Source organism: Pristiophorus japonicus, chromosome 9, assembly GCF_044704955.1.
Source record: "Pristiophorus japonicus isolate sPriJap1 chromosome 9, sPriJap1.hap1, whole genome shotgun sequence".
NCBI classification, from domain to species: domain Eukaryota; kingdom Metazoa; phylum Chordata; class Chondrichthyes; family Pristiophoridae; genus Pristiophorus; species Pristiophorus japonicus.
Genome location: NC_091985.1, coordinates 107,483,266 through 107,498,593, shown reverse-complemented (window position 1 = coordinate 107,498,593; position 15,328 = coordinate 107,483,266). Strand labels below are relative to the sequence as shown.

The window sequence follows — 15,328 nt, the reverse complement described above, 5'->3', positions numbered from 1 at the left end:
GGGAGAGGCAAAAAAAGATAAAAACTCAGCAAAATGTAGTAACTCACATTTATCTTTGTTGAAATTCATTTGCCAATTATATTCCCATTCTGCAAGTTTATTAATGTCCTCCTGTAATTTGTTGCAGTCCTCCTCAGTATTGACTATTCCCCCCCCCCCCCAATTTGGTGCCATCCGCAAATTTAGAAATCGTGTTTTTGATTCCAAAGTATAAATCATTAATATAAATTGTGAACAACAGTGGTCCCAGCAATGATTCTTGTGGAACGCCACTGCCCACCACTCTGAACAGCTACCTCTTTCAGAGAATCATCGAATGGTTATAGCACAGTAGGCGGCTCTTTGGCCAGTCGAGCCCATGCCAGCTCTCTGCAAAAGCACCTAAGTAAGTCCCAATCCCCCGCCCTTTTCTCATAGCCCTGCAATGTTTTTTTCTTTCAGGTACTTATCCAACTCCCTTTTGAAAGCAGTGATTGACCTCCACCACCCTTTCAGACAGTACATTCCAGATTCTAACCACTCGCTGTGTAAAAAAGTTTTTCCTTATGTCGCTTTTGGTTCTTTTCCTCTTTGCCTTCCCAATTTTGTTTTGACTTTTCTCTTAATCTCTTCGTATTCTCCCTTATCATGCTCTCCCCTGCTGTCCATGTACTTATTGTATGCCTGTTTCTTTACACTCAATTTTTTCCATTATGACTTTATTCATCCACGGTGCCTCATTAGTGTTTAGCTTGTTTTTGTTTTTTTAACGATTTAGCAAAATATATTTTTCCTGTACTCTGTTGAATACTGTTTTAAATGTTTCCCATTAGTGATCTACATAATTTTTTTGGCAATATTGTTGTCCATTTTATTTTCCCAAGTTCTATTCGCAGCCCCTCAAAATCAACTTTTCTCCAATCTATTACCCTGGTTTTCATCATACTTATGTCCTTCTCAATTATTACCTTAAAACGTATTATATGATGGTAACTATTGCCTAGATGTTCCCCTACTTTTACTTCTCTTATCTGCTCTGGTTCAATTGCGATTCCTCCCTGGTCAGGCTTTTACAAATTGGGTTAGAAAGAAGTCCTGTACACATTGTAGCAACTCTATTCCCTTATCCACTTTACCTACCTCTTCTGTCCAATTAATATCGGGTGAGTTGAAATCATCCGTAATTATTATGCTATGCTTTTTACTTATTTCCCTAATTTGTTTACATATTTCTTCCTTCACCTCCCTTCCACTATTAGGTGGTTGTAGACTACCCCTATTAGTGTGTTTGATCCTTTATTATCTTTTTATCTCTATCCATATGGATTTTATTTCTGTCTTGCTGATAGATGTGCCACTTTTTTCTACTGTCAGTATGTTACCCCTAATAGTACAGCTACTCCACCTCCCCTTTTTCTCTCTCTATCTTTTGTAAATATGTTATACATTGTCTGGACTTTTGTTCTGCTGCCAGCCCCTCTCATTTTGCAAGTGCTTTTTTAGGTCCTGGGCAGGTTGCTAGATGAACACTTCACTGCAGAGGAGGTGGCTCTTGACAAGGAAGTCTTGGGCTTAATGCGATCTCATTCTCGGAGCGGAAGGGGAAGTTGTGGTGGCAGGGGGAGAAATGGGGGAAATCTAAATTGCAAGCTGTAGCACTAATACAGTGACACTAACAGCACCAGTTTTTCACACATGCTGCAGGATATCAAGTTCTAGATCACAGCCCTCTTGTGAAATGGTCAACATGAGTTTGCACTAAACAGGAAATGCAAATATTATCACAGCCTCTTGTACAATGTGCAACTATCACTTACAAGAAACATTCTGTCCATGAATTGCTTCATTTGAGATGCAATCTGGAGCTTTGCCTGTCGTCCTCAGTTATTTCATTAAAATATCAAATGTCAGTTTCAAAGCTACATGAGAGCGAGCTGGGGGCGGGGGAAAGAGAGCGAGCTGGGGGCGGGGGAAAGAGAGCGAGCTGGGGGCGGGGGAAAGAGAGCGAGCTGGGGGCGGGGGAAAGAGAGCGAGCTGGGGGCGGGGGAAAGAGAGCGAGCTGGGGGCGGGGGAAAGAGAGCGAGCTGGGGGCGGGGGAAAGAGAGCGAGCTGGGGGCGGGGGAAAGAGAGCGAGCTGGGGGCGGGGGAAAGAGAGCGAGCTGGGGGCGGGGGAAAGAGAGCGAGCTGGGGGCGGGGGAAAGAGAGCGAGCTGGGGGCGGGGGAAAGAGAGCGAGCTGGGGGCGGGGGAAAGAGAGCGAGCTGGGGGCGGGGGAAAGAGAGCGAGCTGGGGGCGGGGGAAAGAGAGCGAGCTGGGGGCGGGGGAAAGAGAGCGAGCTGGGGGCGGGGGAAAGAGAGCGAGCTGGGGGCGGGGGAAAGAGAGCGAGCTGGGGGCGGGGGAAAGAGAGCGAGCTGGGGGCGGGGGAAAGAGAGCGAGCTGGGGGCGGGGGAAAGAGAGCGAGCTGGGGGCGGGGGAAAGAGAGCGAGCTGGGGGCGGGGGAAAGAGAGCGAGCTGGGGGCGGGGGAAAGAGAGCGAGCTGGGGGCGGGGGAAAGAGAGCGAGCTGGGGGCGGGGGAAAGAGAGCGAGCTGGGGGCGGGGGAAAGAGAGCGAGCTGGGGGCGGGGGAAAGAGAGCGAGCTGGGGGCGGGGGAAAGAGAGCGAGCTGGGGGCGGGGGAAAGAGAGCGAGCTGGGGGCGGGGGAAAGAGAGCGAGCTGGGGGCGGGGGAAAGAGAGCGAGCTGGGGGCGGGGGAAAGAGAGCGAGCTGGGGGCGGGGGAAAGAGAGCGAGCTGGGGGCGGGGGAAAGAGAGCGAGCTGGGGGCGGGGGAAAGAGAGCGAGCTGGGGGCGGGGGAAAGAGAGCGAGCTGGGGGCGGGGGAAAGAGAGCGAGCTGGGGGCGGGGGAAAGAGAGCGAGCTGGGGGCGGGGGAAAGAGAGCGAGCTGGGGGCGGGGGAAAGAGAGCGAGCTGGGGGCGGGGGAAAGAGAGCGAGCTGGGGGCGGGGGAAAGAGAGCGAGCTGGGGGCGGGGGAAAGAGAGCGAGCTGGGGGCGGGGGAAAGAGAGCGAGCTGGGGGCGGGGGAAAGAGAGAGAGCTGGGGGAGCGGGGGAAGAGAGAGAGCTGGGGGGGGTTAGAGAGAGAGAGAGAGAGAGAGAGAGAGAGAGAGAGAGAGAGAGAGAGAGAGAAAGAACGCGAGTGGGGGGGCGGGAAGAGAGAGCTGGATGGGGGGGGGGGGGAGAAGAGGGGAAGAGAGAGAGTGGGTGGGGGGGAGGGAAGAGGCAGAGAGCTGAGTGGGCGCAGAGAGAGGTCGGGGTGAGTAAGAGCAGAGCACGGGCAGCGGGGGAAGAGAGGGAGAGAGTTGGGGGGGCAAAAGAGGGAGAGCTGGGGGGGGGGTTGGAGAGAGCTGTGGGGGGGGGGGGGGAGAAGAGAGCGAGCTTGGCGGGGGGTAGGAAGAGAGACATGGGATGGGGGGTGGTGTGGGAAGAGAGGAGAGAGAGAGACGGGCGAGAGAAAAGAGAGAGACGGGGTGGCGGGGAGGAGGAGAGACAGAGAGACGGGGGTAGCAGGAGGGGGCAGGGGTGGGGAGAGAAGAGAGAGATGGGTTGGCGGTGGGGGGGGGCGTGCTGAAGAGAGAGGCGGGGTGGGGAATCGGAGGAGAGAGGGGTTCTTCCAATCCAGAAGTCACGACATTGTCACTATTCACTTCATACCCAATAAACCTGTTAATAGCCCACACACAATGTCCTATCTATGGCAGGGGTAGAGGGGTGGTGGTAAGCGACTTCGCCTGGCACTTGGTGGCTTCTGGGGAGATCTATCCTCTGAGGCTTCTGGAAGTCAAAGTGGATCGAGTTACAATTTGCGAAGTCAGTGAGAACTTGGGATGGGCGATTCCAGTTACACATTCCAGAGAAACTTTAGGGTGTGGCTCATCCTTCAAGGGGACCCATCAGAGACAAGGGGGCGACCATTTTTGCAGTACAAATAAACACGTCCTTAAATATTAGTCACTTGATTGAGGTACTGGAGGGCACCAAGCAGATATGCAACTGTACTCTAGTAAGGAATCAAAATCTTCTGGGTAGGGGGGGAGGGGGTGGATGAGCAGTGCAAGGAAGGTAGTGCAGGGGTCCCCTGCGGTCATCCCCCTGCAAAACAGATACAATGTTTTGAGTACTGTTGAGGGGGATGACTCATCAGGGGACGGCAGCAGCAGCCAAGTTCATGGCACCGTGGCTGGCTCTGCTGCACAGGAGGGCAGGAAAAAAAGTGGGAGAGCGATAGTGATAGGGGATTCGATTGTAAGGAGAATAGATAGGCGTTTCTGCGGCCGCAACCAAGACTCCAGAATGGTATGTTGCCTCCCTGGTGCAAGGGTCAAGGATGTCTCGGAGCGGGTGCAGGACATTCTGAAAAGGGAGGGTGAACAGCCAGTTGTCGTGGTGCACATTGGTACCAACGATATCGGTAAAAAAAGGGATGAGGTCCTACGAGACGAATTTAAGGAGCTAGGAGCTAAATTAAAACGTAGGACCTCAAAAGTAGTAATCTCAGGATTGCTACCAGTGCACATGCTAGTCAGAGTAGGAATCGCAGGATAGCTCAGATGAATACGTGGCTTGAGCAGTGGTGCAGCAGAGAGGGATTCAAATTCCTGGGGCATTGGAACCGGTTCTGGGGGAGGTGGGACCAGTACAAACCAGACGGTCTGCACCTAGGCAGGACCGGAACCAATGTCCTAGCGGGAGTGTTGGCTAGTGCTGTTGGGGAGGAGTTAAACTAATATGGCAGGGGGATGGGAACCAATGCAGGGAGACAGAGGGAAACAAAAAGGAGACAAAAGCAAAAGACAGAAAGGAGATGAGTAAAAGTGGAGGGCAGAGAAACCCAAGGCAAAAAACAAAAAGGGCCACTGAATGTAAAGGGGCTGCAGGAGGGGTCAAAACTAAAAATCATGGTTTAAAAACTAGTATTAAAATACTCTACCGAAATGCACGCAGCATTCGAAATAAAGTAAATGAGTTGACGGCACAAATCATTACAAATGGGTATGATTTGGTGACCATTACAGAAACATGGTTGCAGGGTTGCCAAGACTGGGAATTAAATATACAGGGGTATGAGACGATTCGGAAAGATAGACAAGAAGGGAAAGGAGGTGGGGTAGCTCTGTTAATAAAGGATGATATCAGGGCAGTTGCGAGAGACGATATTGGCTCTAATGAACAAAAAGTTGAATCATTGTGGGTGGAGATTAGAGATAGTAAGGGGAAAAAGTCACTGGTGGGCGTAGTTTATAAGCCCCCAAATAATAACTTCACGGTGGGGCGGGCAATAATCAAGGGAATAATGTAGGCATGTGAAAAAGGAACGGCAGTAATCATGGGGGATTTTAACCTACATATCGATTGGTCAAATCAAATCGCACAGGGTAGCCTGGAGGAGGAATTCATAGAATGCATATGGGATTGTTTCTTAGAACAGTATGTTACAGAACCTACAAGGGAGCAAGCTATCTTAGATCTGGTCCTGTGTAATGAGACAGGAAAAATAAACGATCTCCCAGTAAAAGATCCTCTTGGAATGAGTGATCACAGTATGGTTGAATTTGTAATACAGATTGAGGGTGAGGAAGCAGTGTCTCAAACGAGCATACTATGCTTAAACAAAGGGGACTACAGTGGGATGAGTGCAGAGTTGGCTAAAGTAGACTGGAAACACAGACTGTGGCACAATTGAATGGAGGACTTTTACAAAAATATATTTGTGAAAAAGGGCGGTAAGAGAAGGGATAACCAGCCGTGGATAACCAAGGAAATAAAGGAGAGTATCAAATTAAAAACCAATGCGTATAAGGTGGCCAATGATAGGTGAGAAAATAGAAGATTGGGAAAATTTTAAACGATAGCAAAGAATGACTAAGAAAGCAATAAAGAAAGGAAAGATAGATTACGAAGGTAAACTTGCGCAAAACATAAAAACGGATAGTAAAAGCTTTTACAGATATATAAAACGGAAAAGAGTGACTAAAGTAAATGTTGGTCCCTTAGAAGATGAAAAGGGGGATTTAATAATGGGAAATGTGGAAATGGCTGAGACCTTAAACAATTATTTTGCTTCGGTCTTCACAGTGGAAGACACAGAAACCATGCCAGAAATTGCTGGTCACAGGAATGTGGGAAGGGAGGACCTGGAGACAATCACTATCACTAGGGGGGGTAGTGCTGGACAGGCTAATGGGACTCAAGGTAGACAAGTCCCCTGGTCCTGATGAAATGCATCCCAGGGTATTAAAAGAGATGGCGGAAGTTATAGCAGATGCATTTGTTATAATCTACCAAAATTCTCTGGACTCTGGGGAGGTACCAGCAGATTGGAAAGCAGCTAATGTAATGCCTCTGTTTAAAAAAGGGGGCAGACAAAAGGCAGGTAACTATAGGCCGGTTAGTTTAACATCTGTAGTGGGGAAAATGCTTGAAACTATCATTAAGGAAGAAATAGCGGGACATCTAGATAGAAATAGTGCAATCAAGCAGACGCAGCATGGATTCATGAAGGGGAAATCATGTTTAATTAATTTACTGGAATTCTTTGAGGATATAACGAGCATGGTGGATAGAGGTGTACCGATGGATGTGGTGTATTTAGATTTTCAAAAGGCATTCGACAAGGTGCCACACAAAAGGTTACTGCAGAAAATAAAGTTACACGGAGTCAGTGGAAATGTATTAGCATGGATAGAGAATTGGCTGGCTAACAGAAAGCAGAGAGTCGGGATAAATGGGTCCTTTTCGGGTTGGAAATCGGTGGTTAGTGGTGTGCCACAGGGATCGGTGCTGGGACCACAACTGTTTACAATATACATAGATGACCTGGAAGAGGGGACAGAGTGTAGTGTAACAAAATTTGCAGATGACACAAAGATTAGTGGGAAAGCGGGTTGTGTAGAGGACACTGAGAGGCTGCAAAGAGATTTAGATAGGTTAAGCGAATGGGCTAAGGTTTGGCAGATGGAATACAATGTCGGAAAGTGTGAGGTCATCCACCTTGGGAAAAAAAAAACAGTAAAAGGGAATATTATTTGAATGGGGAGAAATTACAACATGCTGCGGTGCAGAGGGACCTGGGGGTCCTTGTGCATGAATCCCAAAAAGTTAGTTTGCAGGTACAACAGGTAATCAGGAAGGCGAATGGAATGTTGGCCTTCATTGCGAGAGGGATGGAGTACAAAAGCAGGGAGGGTCCTTCTGCAACTGTATAGGGTATTGGTGAGGCCGCACCTGGAGTACTGCGTGCAGTTTTGGTCACCTTACTTAAGGAAGGATATACTAGCTTTGGAGGGGGTACAGAGACGATTCACTAGGCTGATTCCAGAGATGAGGGGGTTACCTTATGATGATAGATTGAGTAGACTGGGTCTTTACTCCTTGGAGTTCAGAAGGATGAGGGGTGATCTTATAGAAACATTTAAAATAATGAAAGGACTAGACAAGATAGAGGCAGAGAGGTTGTTTCCACTCGTTGGGGAGACTAGAACTAGGGGGCACAGCCTCAAAATACGGGGGAGCCAATTTAAAACCGAGTTGAGAAGGAATTTCTTCTCCCAGAGGGTTGTGAATCTATGGAATTCTCTGCCCAAGAAAGCAGTTGAGGCTAGCTCATTGAATGTATTCAAGTCACAGATAGATAGATTTTTAACCAATAAGGGAATTAAGGGTTATGGGGAGCGGGCGGGTAAGTGGAGCCGAGTCCACGGCCAGATCAGCCATGATCTTGTTGAATGGCGGAGCAGGCTCGAGGGGCTAGATGGCCTACTCCTGTTCCTAATTCTTATGTTCTTATGTTCTTATGAGAAGAGAAAAGACATTAGAACTGCATGCAACAAAAGGCATTAGAGCTACTCACATTAGAATCCTTTTCAAAGCAAAACTAAAAATGTGTGCAATCCTTGCAAGAGGGAAACAAATGAGTTGTTTGCAGACCCACTGTTTTTACTAATGTGCTTCAAATTAAAGACATGTAAACATTAGGTTTTGAAGACATTGTTAAGTCAAGAGGTAATTGGGAAGCCAGACAGGTATTAACCACAGTAAAACGTACATTGATTATTTTTAATGAAGTTCAGCATGGGAATGAAATCTTAAGCTTTTCATTGCTATTTTTGTAGAATCTCATTAAAAACACAATCTAAAATTCACAATATACATATCATTTCCCCCTCTACATACACTGCATGTACTGGTGCAGCCAGTCTAATGATTTGTTTCAGATATACCATCCAGCCCATCAAGATAACATTGCAGCCTCTGAAAGCTTAAACGTACATCGCAGCCAAGAGTTTAGTTCAGAACTTGCACACTAAGCACTCTCAGAATTTTATCCCTTACCTTTAAAAATGATTCAGTATTCTCAGCCTGACGCAGTGACTCCACACAGTCTGCAGTGACAATTCTCGTTACAGTTGGTACATCGGGTACGCTTGTGAAATCTGAAATTTACAGATGGTTAAACATTTTCTATGCAAATCAATCTCCAGACCTGTATTTAGCTAATTACTCATTCAATCCAATGCTGCAATACTCTTTTCAATTCCAGACCAAAATCTTTTTCTCTTTCAAATCAAACTATTAAATTAAGCAAGTCAGATTTAAAAGCAGACCTCAAAGAAACAGGTTGCTGTAATAAAGATTTAAAGTTAAATAAACTTGATGGAACCAGAAATAAAATATTTCATGTGACGGAGTTAAAAAAAAAGCTTGCAAATAAAAGGACACAGCAACACAAACAGTTCATTTACTCAGATTCAAGGAGAAAAAACCCAAAACAATTCAGTGAATCAGTGGTCATAAACCTACCAGGCTGTGAATGACACCAACAAGAGGTCTTATGAAAACACTGAGCAATAAGTAACCAAACCCAGGAATAACACGTAAACAATGGAAGCCTGCATCAGGCAAGAATCATCCAAACATCTGCAGTTTTCCCTTGGCTTCTTTTTAAAACAGGCACTCATGAACTGCTAATATTATCCTCCTTTAAGGATGCTGCATCTATTTTTCCATGCACTTTGTTACATTGTGAATAACTTCTGTACAACATACTGTTTTACTTTTGCATCCAATTAGATAACGTATTTCTCTTTAGTATTTGGACATGACAAAGTCATAAGATTATGTCTAATCCTGAACAAAAAACAAGTGAATCTCTGACTGAAACCTCATTGAGACGCTTCCAACACTGCAAATGCCTCACATCCAGTGCCAGCAGATGTCAGGATTCCGAGTTGGCTAAACAACAGAAATATGGAGGATGCGTCATGTGGACTTTATTCCCATACATGCCAAATAAGATATTTCAGTCCATGGTTATAACAATTACTAGTGATCAAAATCTCAAAAATGTTTATGTTGCTGTAGAAAAGCACCCTGCTGCACTGACATAGTATTAAAAAAGAACAAGTATCAGAAGATCTGAGCAAGCCTACATTAAAAATCACTGCAAGCAGCATGGGGAAACAGTTAAATTATCCACACTGCTGTTTGATGATAACTTAATTTACTACTTGCAGCTATTGAAGAACATTAACAGCCACAAAGTGTGCCAAAATGAGTAACAAAATTTAAAAAAGGATTGGGGTATTTTTACGTAACTACTTCAGTACTGAGGTACACTGCCATGCGTGAATTGATGAGACTGTAAAAAGAACATTTAGTGGTGTGTAGTTAGGACAAAAATGAAACATTTTGTCTTGGTGGCAGCCCCTGTAATCCAGTTAAAAAACACAGCTCCAATGTCCGTGCTTAACTCGATACAAATGTTGCACAGTCTTGTTCAGTTATCTCTGTGCAAGTGTGCTTGAGGGAGAAACCAAGCCATACATTTCAAATGGAACATGCTGCTTGGTTCAGTTATGTATACGACTGGCAGCTCCTTCTGATTTAAGCTGACAGTCATTTCAATCCTTTAAGAATCAGCAACTGTTTGAGGGGAATTTAAGTAGGTTGAAAGTTGGATCATATATAAATGTTGGACAATGAAAAAAGTGACAGTAGATCCATTTTACTGGAAAAGTGCTATACGTCATGTTCTAAACAAACTACATCTGAGGAGGCACACTTGTACAACTACAGTGCTTTCATCTAAAGCCGACAGGCAACAATCTTGTGTGTGAAAATGAACATTGTGGGCAAAATGCTATTTGGGTCAGCAACTTGTATTTACATAGCAAAACATTGCAAGGCGCTTCACAGGACCATTATCAAACAAAATGTGACACCGAGCAACATTAGGACAGGTGACCAAAAGCTTGGTCAAAAAGGTAGATTTTAATAATGAGTGTCTTAAATGAGGAGAGACAAGTAGAGAGGCAGAGGCGTTCCAGGAGGGATTTCAGAGTTTAGGGCCCAGCTGAAATCATGGCTGCCAATGGTGCAGCGATGAAAATCGGGGACATGCACAATGCCAGAATTAGAGAATTGCAGAGATCTCGGATGGTTATAGGGCTCGAGGGTTACAGAGATCGGGAGGTCCGTGAAACAACCTGTATTTAAGATGTTGCTCAACTCTTGGGGACACAGATGCATCTCACACCAGGCAATGGTGCTGAAGTGGATCTGTTGCTTTGTGGCACTGCACTATATTATTAACATTTTGAATAATATGACAAGAGAATATGTATAGCTTTGCAATAATAATGTGGAAATACATAGCAGATCCATCAGCATCTGCAAAATGAAAAGATATGTTTCTAACTGAAACTTTACACTATTTCCAGTTTTTAAACTGATTAGCTTTACAAGGATAGTCATTATCCTGCACCTATTTTGATGTTTCACATGACTTTTATTAGTTAAAGAATCACAAACAATGAGCAAGTATTGAATAGCATAAAGAAGTAGACTGTATTCACACGTTTTTAAATATACTGTGACTGATGGATAACATTTAAATGTTAACCATCAATTGGATTAAATAAATTGTTGAATCGAAACTGAGTGGTCAAGATTTTGAAAGTATTGCAACTGAAGGTGACAGTGAGTGTAACGTTACATGAAAGCCCCTCAGTCAATCCATTCTACCCCCACACCCAAAGATCATTCATCAGGCACCAACCACACTGAACAAAACTAGAGCAACCCCTCCCCCCACCCACTGAACAGAATCACATGATTTCCCCCCACCCCACCCAAACTCCACTGGGCAGATAGAATGGTAATTGCCCCCAACCTGGGAAGGCTCCCCAATTAACAAGGAATACTCCCCCAACAACACCTCTACCGCCTCCCCCACTCCCACCCACAAGAAGCAATCCACTCTTATTCATCAAACTCACATTGCTCCCCTCCCATTAATCAGACATTGAGTTTGACTCAACAGATTTTGTGTCGAATGCACCTTGTGTCCCCTAACGCTGAACAATAATTGTGGAAGCGTGCAACATCCACACCACCCCTGCACCCGGCCAAGTGGAAACAAACTCCCCCATTCCCACTGAGCAAGAATTCGAGATCCATTATTCCTCAACAGCTAGAAAATCTCATTCACAATAAAGTGCCGAGAACCAAAGGAAAGGCAGCTCACAAACTGTACAGATTAACTCGTTGACTTACTCTATGAATTAAGGTAAGAAACCCAAGGGTGGAAAAATTTAACTCTCATCCACTGAGCAAAAAAATCACAGCAAACCACCCAGCAGTAAAAATCTTAGCACTTTAGACACATTCCCATGAGGGGGAAATGAAGGGCATCCAAAGCTAGAGCTCCCCGGGTGACTAAAGATATAGAAAATTAAATGAAACAGAAAAAACAGAAAAAAGAGGCTTATGCTAAATGTCAGGCTTACGGTTCATTAGAGAATCAAGCTGAATACAAGAAGTAGAGAACTGAAAAAGGAAATATGAGGAACAAAGAGTGTATGGGAATAGATTAGCCGATAACATGAAAGGGAACAAAATATTTTATAAACATATAAATAGCAAAAAGGTAGTCAAGGGAAGGATGGGACCAATTAGGGACCAAAAGGAGCTCTTGTAGAGGATGAGGGCAGCGCTGAGGTACTAAATGAGTACTTTGCATCTGTCTTCACTAAGAGGATACTGCCAATGTCACAGTAAAGGAGGTAGTAGAAAAATTGGATAGGATAAAAATAGTTAAAGAGGAGGTACTTAAAAGGCTGGCAACACCCAAAGTAGAAAAGTCACCCAATGCAGATGGGCTGTGTACTAGGGTACTCTTCCCACAATCCTGAGATATGGGAACAAATTTTCAGAAAACTGGAGGAATGCAAATATTACACCCTTCAAAAAAAAGGGGGAGAGGGATAAACCCAGCAACTACAGGCCAGTTAGCCTGACATCAGTGGTGGGGACACTTTTAGAGACAAGAATCGGAGACAAAATTATTCGTCATTTGGAACAATATGGGTTAATTAATGACAGCCAGCACGGATTTGTTAAAGGAAAATCATGTTTAACTGACTTGATTAAGCTCTTTGAATAACGGAGAGGGTTGATGAGAGTAGTGCAGTTGATGTTGTCTACATGGACTATCAAAAGATGTTTGACAAAGTACCATGTAATAGACTGGTTGGCAAAATTGAAGCCCTTGGGATTAAAGCGGCAGTGGCAGCATGATTCCAAAATTGGCTAATGGAGAGTAATCAGAGTAGTAGTAGTGAACAATTGTTTCTCAGACTGGAGAACGGTATACAGTTGTGTCCCCCAGGAGTTGGCATTAGGACCACTGCTCTAAAATCATGGAGGAGCAGGGAAGGGGCGAACACAGCACTGGGTGGGAGGCATCGAAGGTCTCACGGGGGGGGGGGGGGGGGGGAGGGGGGGGAAAGAGAGGGTGTCCCCGATCACAGGGGGTGGTTGAGGTAGGGACCCTGGATCCCACGAGGAAAGTGTAAAGGCCTCGCCTTGCATTTGCTGGCAGGTTTCACAAGATGTCCAAAGCCCGACCAGCTAAAGTTAAATACAAAATGGAGGTTAAAGAAGGGGCTTCCAGCCTCATTTTCATATTTAAATAGATGACCCAATCCCTGGCAGCAGATTGGCAGCAAACTTGGATACATTACGTTCAATCCCTTCATCTAAGTCAATAATAGGAATTGTAAATAGCTGTGGCCCAAGCACTAATTCTTGTGGCATCTCAGTCGCTGTAGCCTGCCATCATCAAAATTACCCATTTATCCCTACTGTTTCCTGTCTGTCCAATCCTCTATCCATGCTAACACATTACCCCCCAATCCCATGAGCCCTTATATTGTGTAACAACCTTTTATGTAGCACCTTATCGAATGCCTTTTGGAAATCCAAATATACTACATCAACTGGTTTCCCTTTATCTACCCTGCTAGTTACGTCCTCAAAGAACTCTTAATAAATTTGTTAAATATGATTCCCCTTTCATAATACCATGTTGACTGCCTAATCATTTTACGGTTTTCTAAATGACCTGTTACCACTTCCTTAATAATGGATTCCAGCATTTTTTCGACAACTTATGTCAGGCTAACTGGCCTGTAGTTCTCTGTTTTTTCTCTCCTACCTTTCTTGAATAGCGGGGTTACATTTACTACCTTCCAATCTGCGGGGACTGTTCTACAATCAAGGGAATTTTGGAAGACCACAACCAATGCATCCGTTATCTCTGCAGCCAGCTCTTTTTGAACTCTAGGATGCAGGCCATCAGGTTCAGAGGATTGTCGGCTTTTAGCCCCATTAGTTTCTCAAGTATTTTTTCTCAACTGATCTTAACTACTTTTAGTTCCCCATTCATTAGCCCACACATCGATGTGATGTGTGTGTATTCTAGAAAAGAAGATACAAAATATGTTAAAATCTCTGCCATTTCCTTATCCCCCATTATAATTTCTTCTGTCTCAGCCTCTAAGGGACCAACGCTTACTTTTGCTACTCTCTTCCTTTTTACATACTTGCAGAAACTCTTACAATCTGTTTGTATATTTCTTGCTAGTTTAATCTTATTATATTTTCTTCTAATTTTTTGGTCATCCTTTGCTCGTTTCTAAAGCTCTCTCAGATTTACTATTATTCTTTACATATGAGGGAGTCATGTGCAGTGCTCGTCAGTGTTTGCAGCACCTCAATGCTGTAGGACACTGACAGTACAAATGTCAAAATAAATTTGGCCACAGTCCCTTTAAGGAAACTGGCTGATGACACATCATTAAATGACATCACCAGACTCGCTTCCTCTAATTGGCTGGGTAACGCGCTGAGCGGGCTTAACAAGTCCAATCAGGGGAAATTAATTTCAGAGACTGGGATAGAGATTGGGGTCGGGACCCATCACCGACATCGCCCGCCACGGACCGTAAAATCATGGCCTAATTATCCAAGCAGTACGTGGCCTCCTTATTCTTCCTGCCTCACATTCACACACATTACAATTCATTTTGTCAATTACACACCTATTATGCAAGTTTATTAGTGTCGTCTTGTAGTTTGTCACATTCTTCCTCAATATTAACTATACCCAATTTTCTGTTGTCTGCAAATTTTGAAATTATACCTTCGATTTCCAAGTCCAAATCATTAATGTAAATTATGAACAACTGTGATCCAAGCATTGATACCTGTGGAAGACCACTTCACAGCTTTTGCCACTGAGTCACTACCCTCAAACCCTATTCTGTTTTCTGTTTTGTAGCAGTTTGCTCTCCATTCAGATGCTTGTCCCAGACTCCAAACACTCTGACCTTAGTCTTGAGTCTACTTTGCAGTACCTTATCGAAGGCCTTTTGAAAATCCAAATATATTACATCTAAGCATTATTCTGGTCGACTCTGCTACTTCTTCAAAGAATTCACTGAGGTTGATGAAGCATGAACTTCCCTTTTGAAATCCATGCTGACTATTCTATTATAATTATGGTATCTAAATATTTTTCTATTACACCTTTGAGTAAAGATTCCATTATCTTTCCTAACACTGATGTGAAGTTAACTGGTCTATCTCCCTTTTTAAATAAAACATTAGCTGTAGGCCAGTCCTATAACCTAATCGTGTTCCCTTTTCTCATCTTCTCCTTGACTTTTTAGTCTATGACATGCACTCCAGTTTCAATTTTGACCTCATCTCTTTCTTCATCCATGGTGTTTCATTAATTGGCTAGTTTGTACTTGTGTTTTTTTTCAAGCAGAATACATTTCTCCTGAACTCGAATAAGTACCTCAGCTATCTAATCTTTAATATGCATGGATGCAATCTATCAGGACAAGCGGTTTTATCCTCTCTACGTTTGATTAGTTTATTACCTCCACCTCTCCTTTTCTGTCTTAAACGGGGTTATATAGAAACATAGAAAATGGGTGCAGGAGTAGGCCATTCGGC

The 15,328-nt window shown here is 44.3% G+C and overlaps 1 protein-coding gene across 1 annotated transcript in view; it reads right to left on the bottom strand.

Moving 5' to 3' along the window:
• The window catches only part of LOC139273164 (rho guanine nucleotide exchange factor TIAM2-like), a 418,212-nt gene that overhangs the window by 104,100 nt on the left and 298,784 nt on the right, over positions 1 to 15,328 (bottom strand). Inside the window, exon 17 of the mRNA XM_070889673.1 lies at positions 8,357 to 8,457. Within this exon, the coding sequence (XP_070745774.1) occupies positions 8,357 to 8,457 (101 nt within the window). The remainder of the gene's footprint in view (positions 1 to 8,356; positions 8,458 to 15,328) is intronic.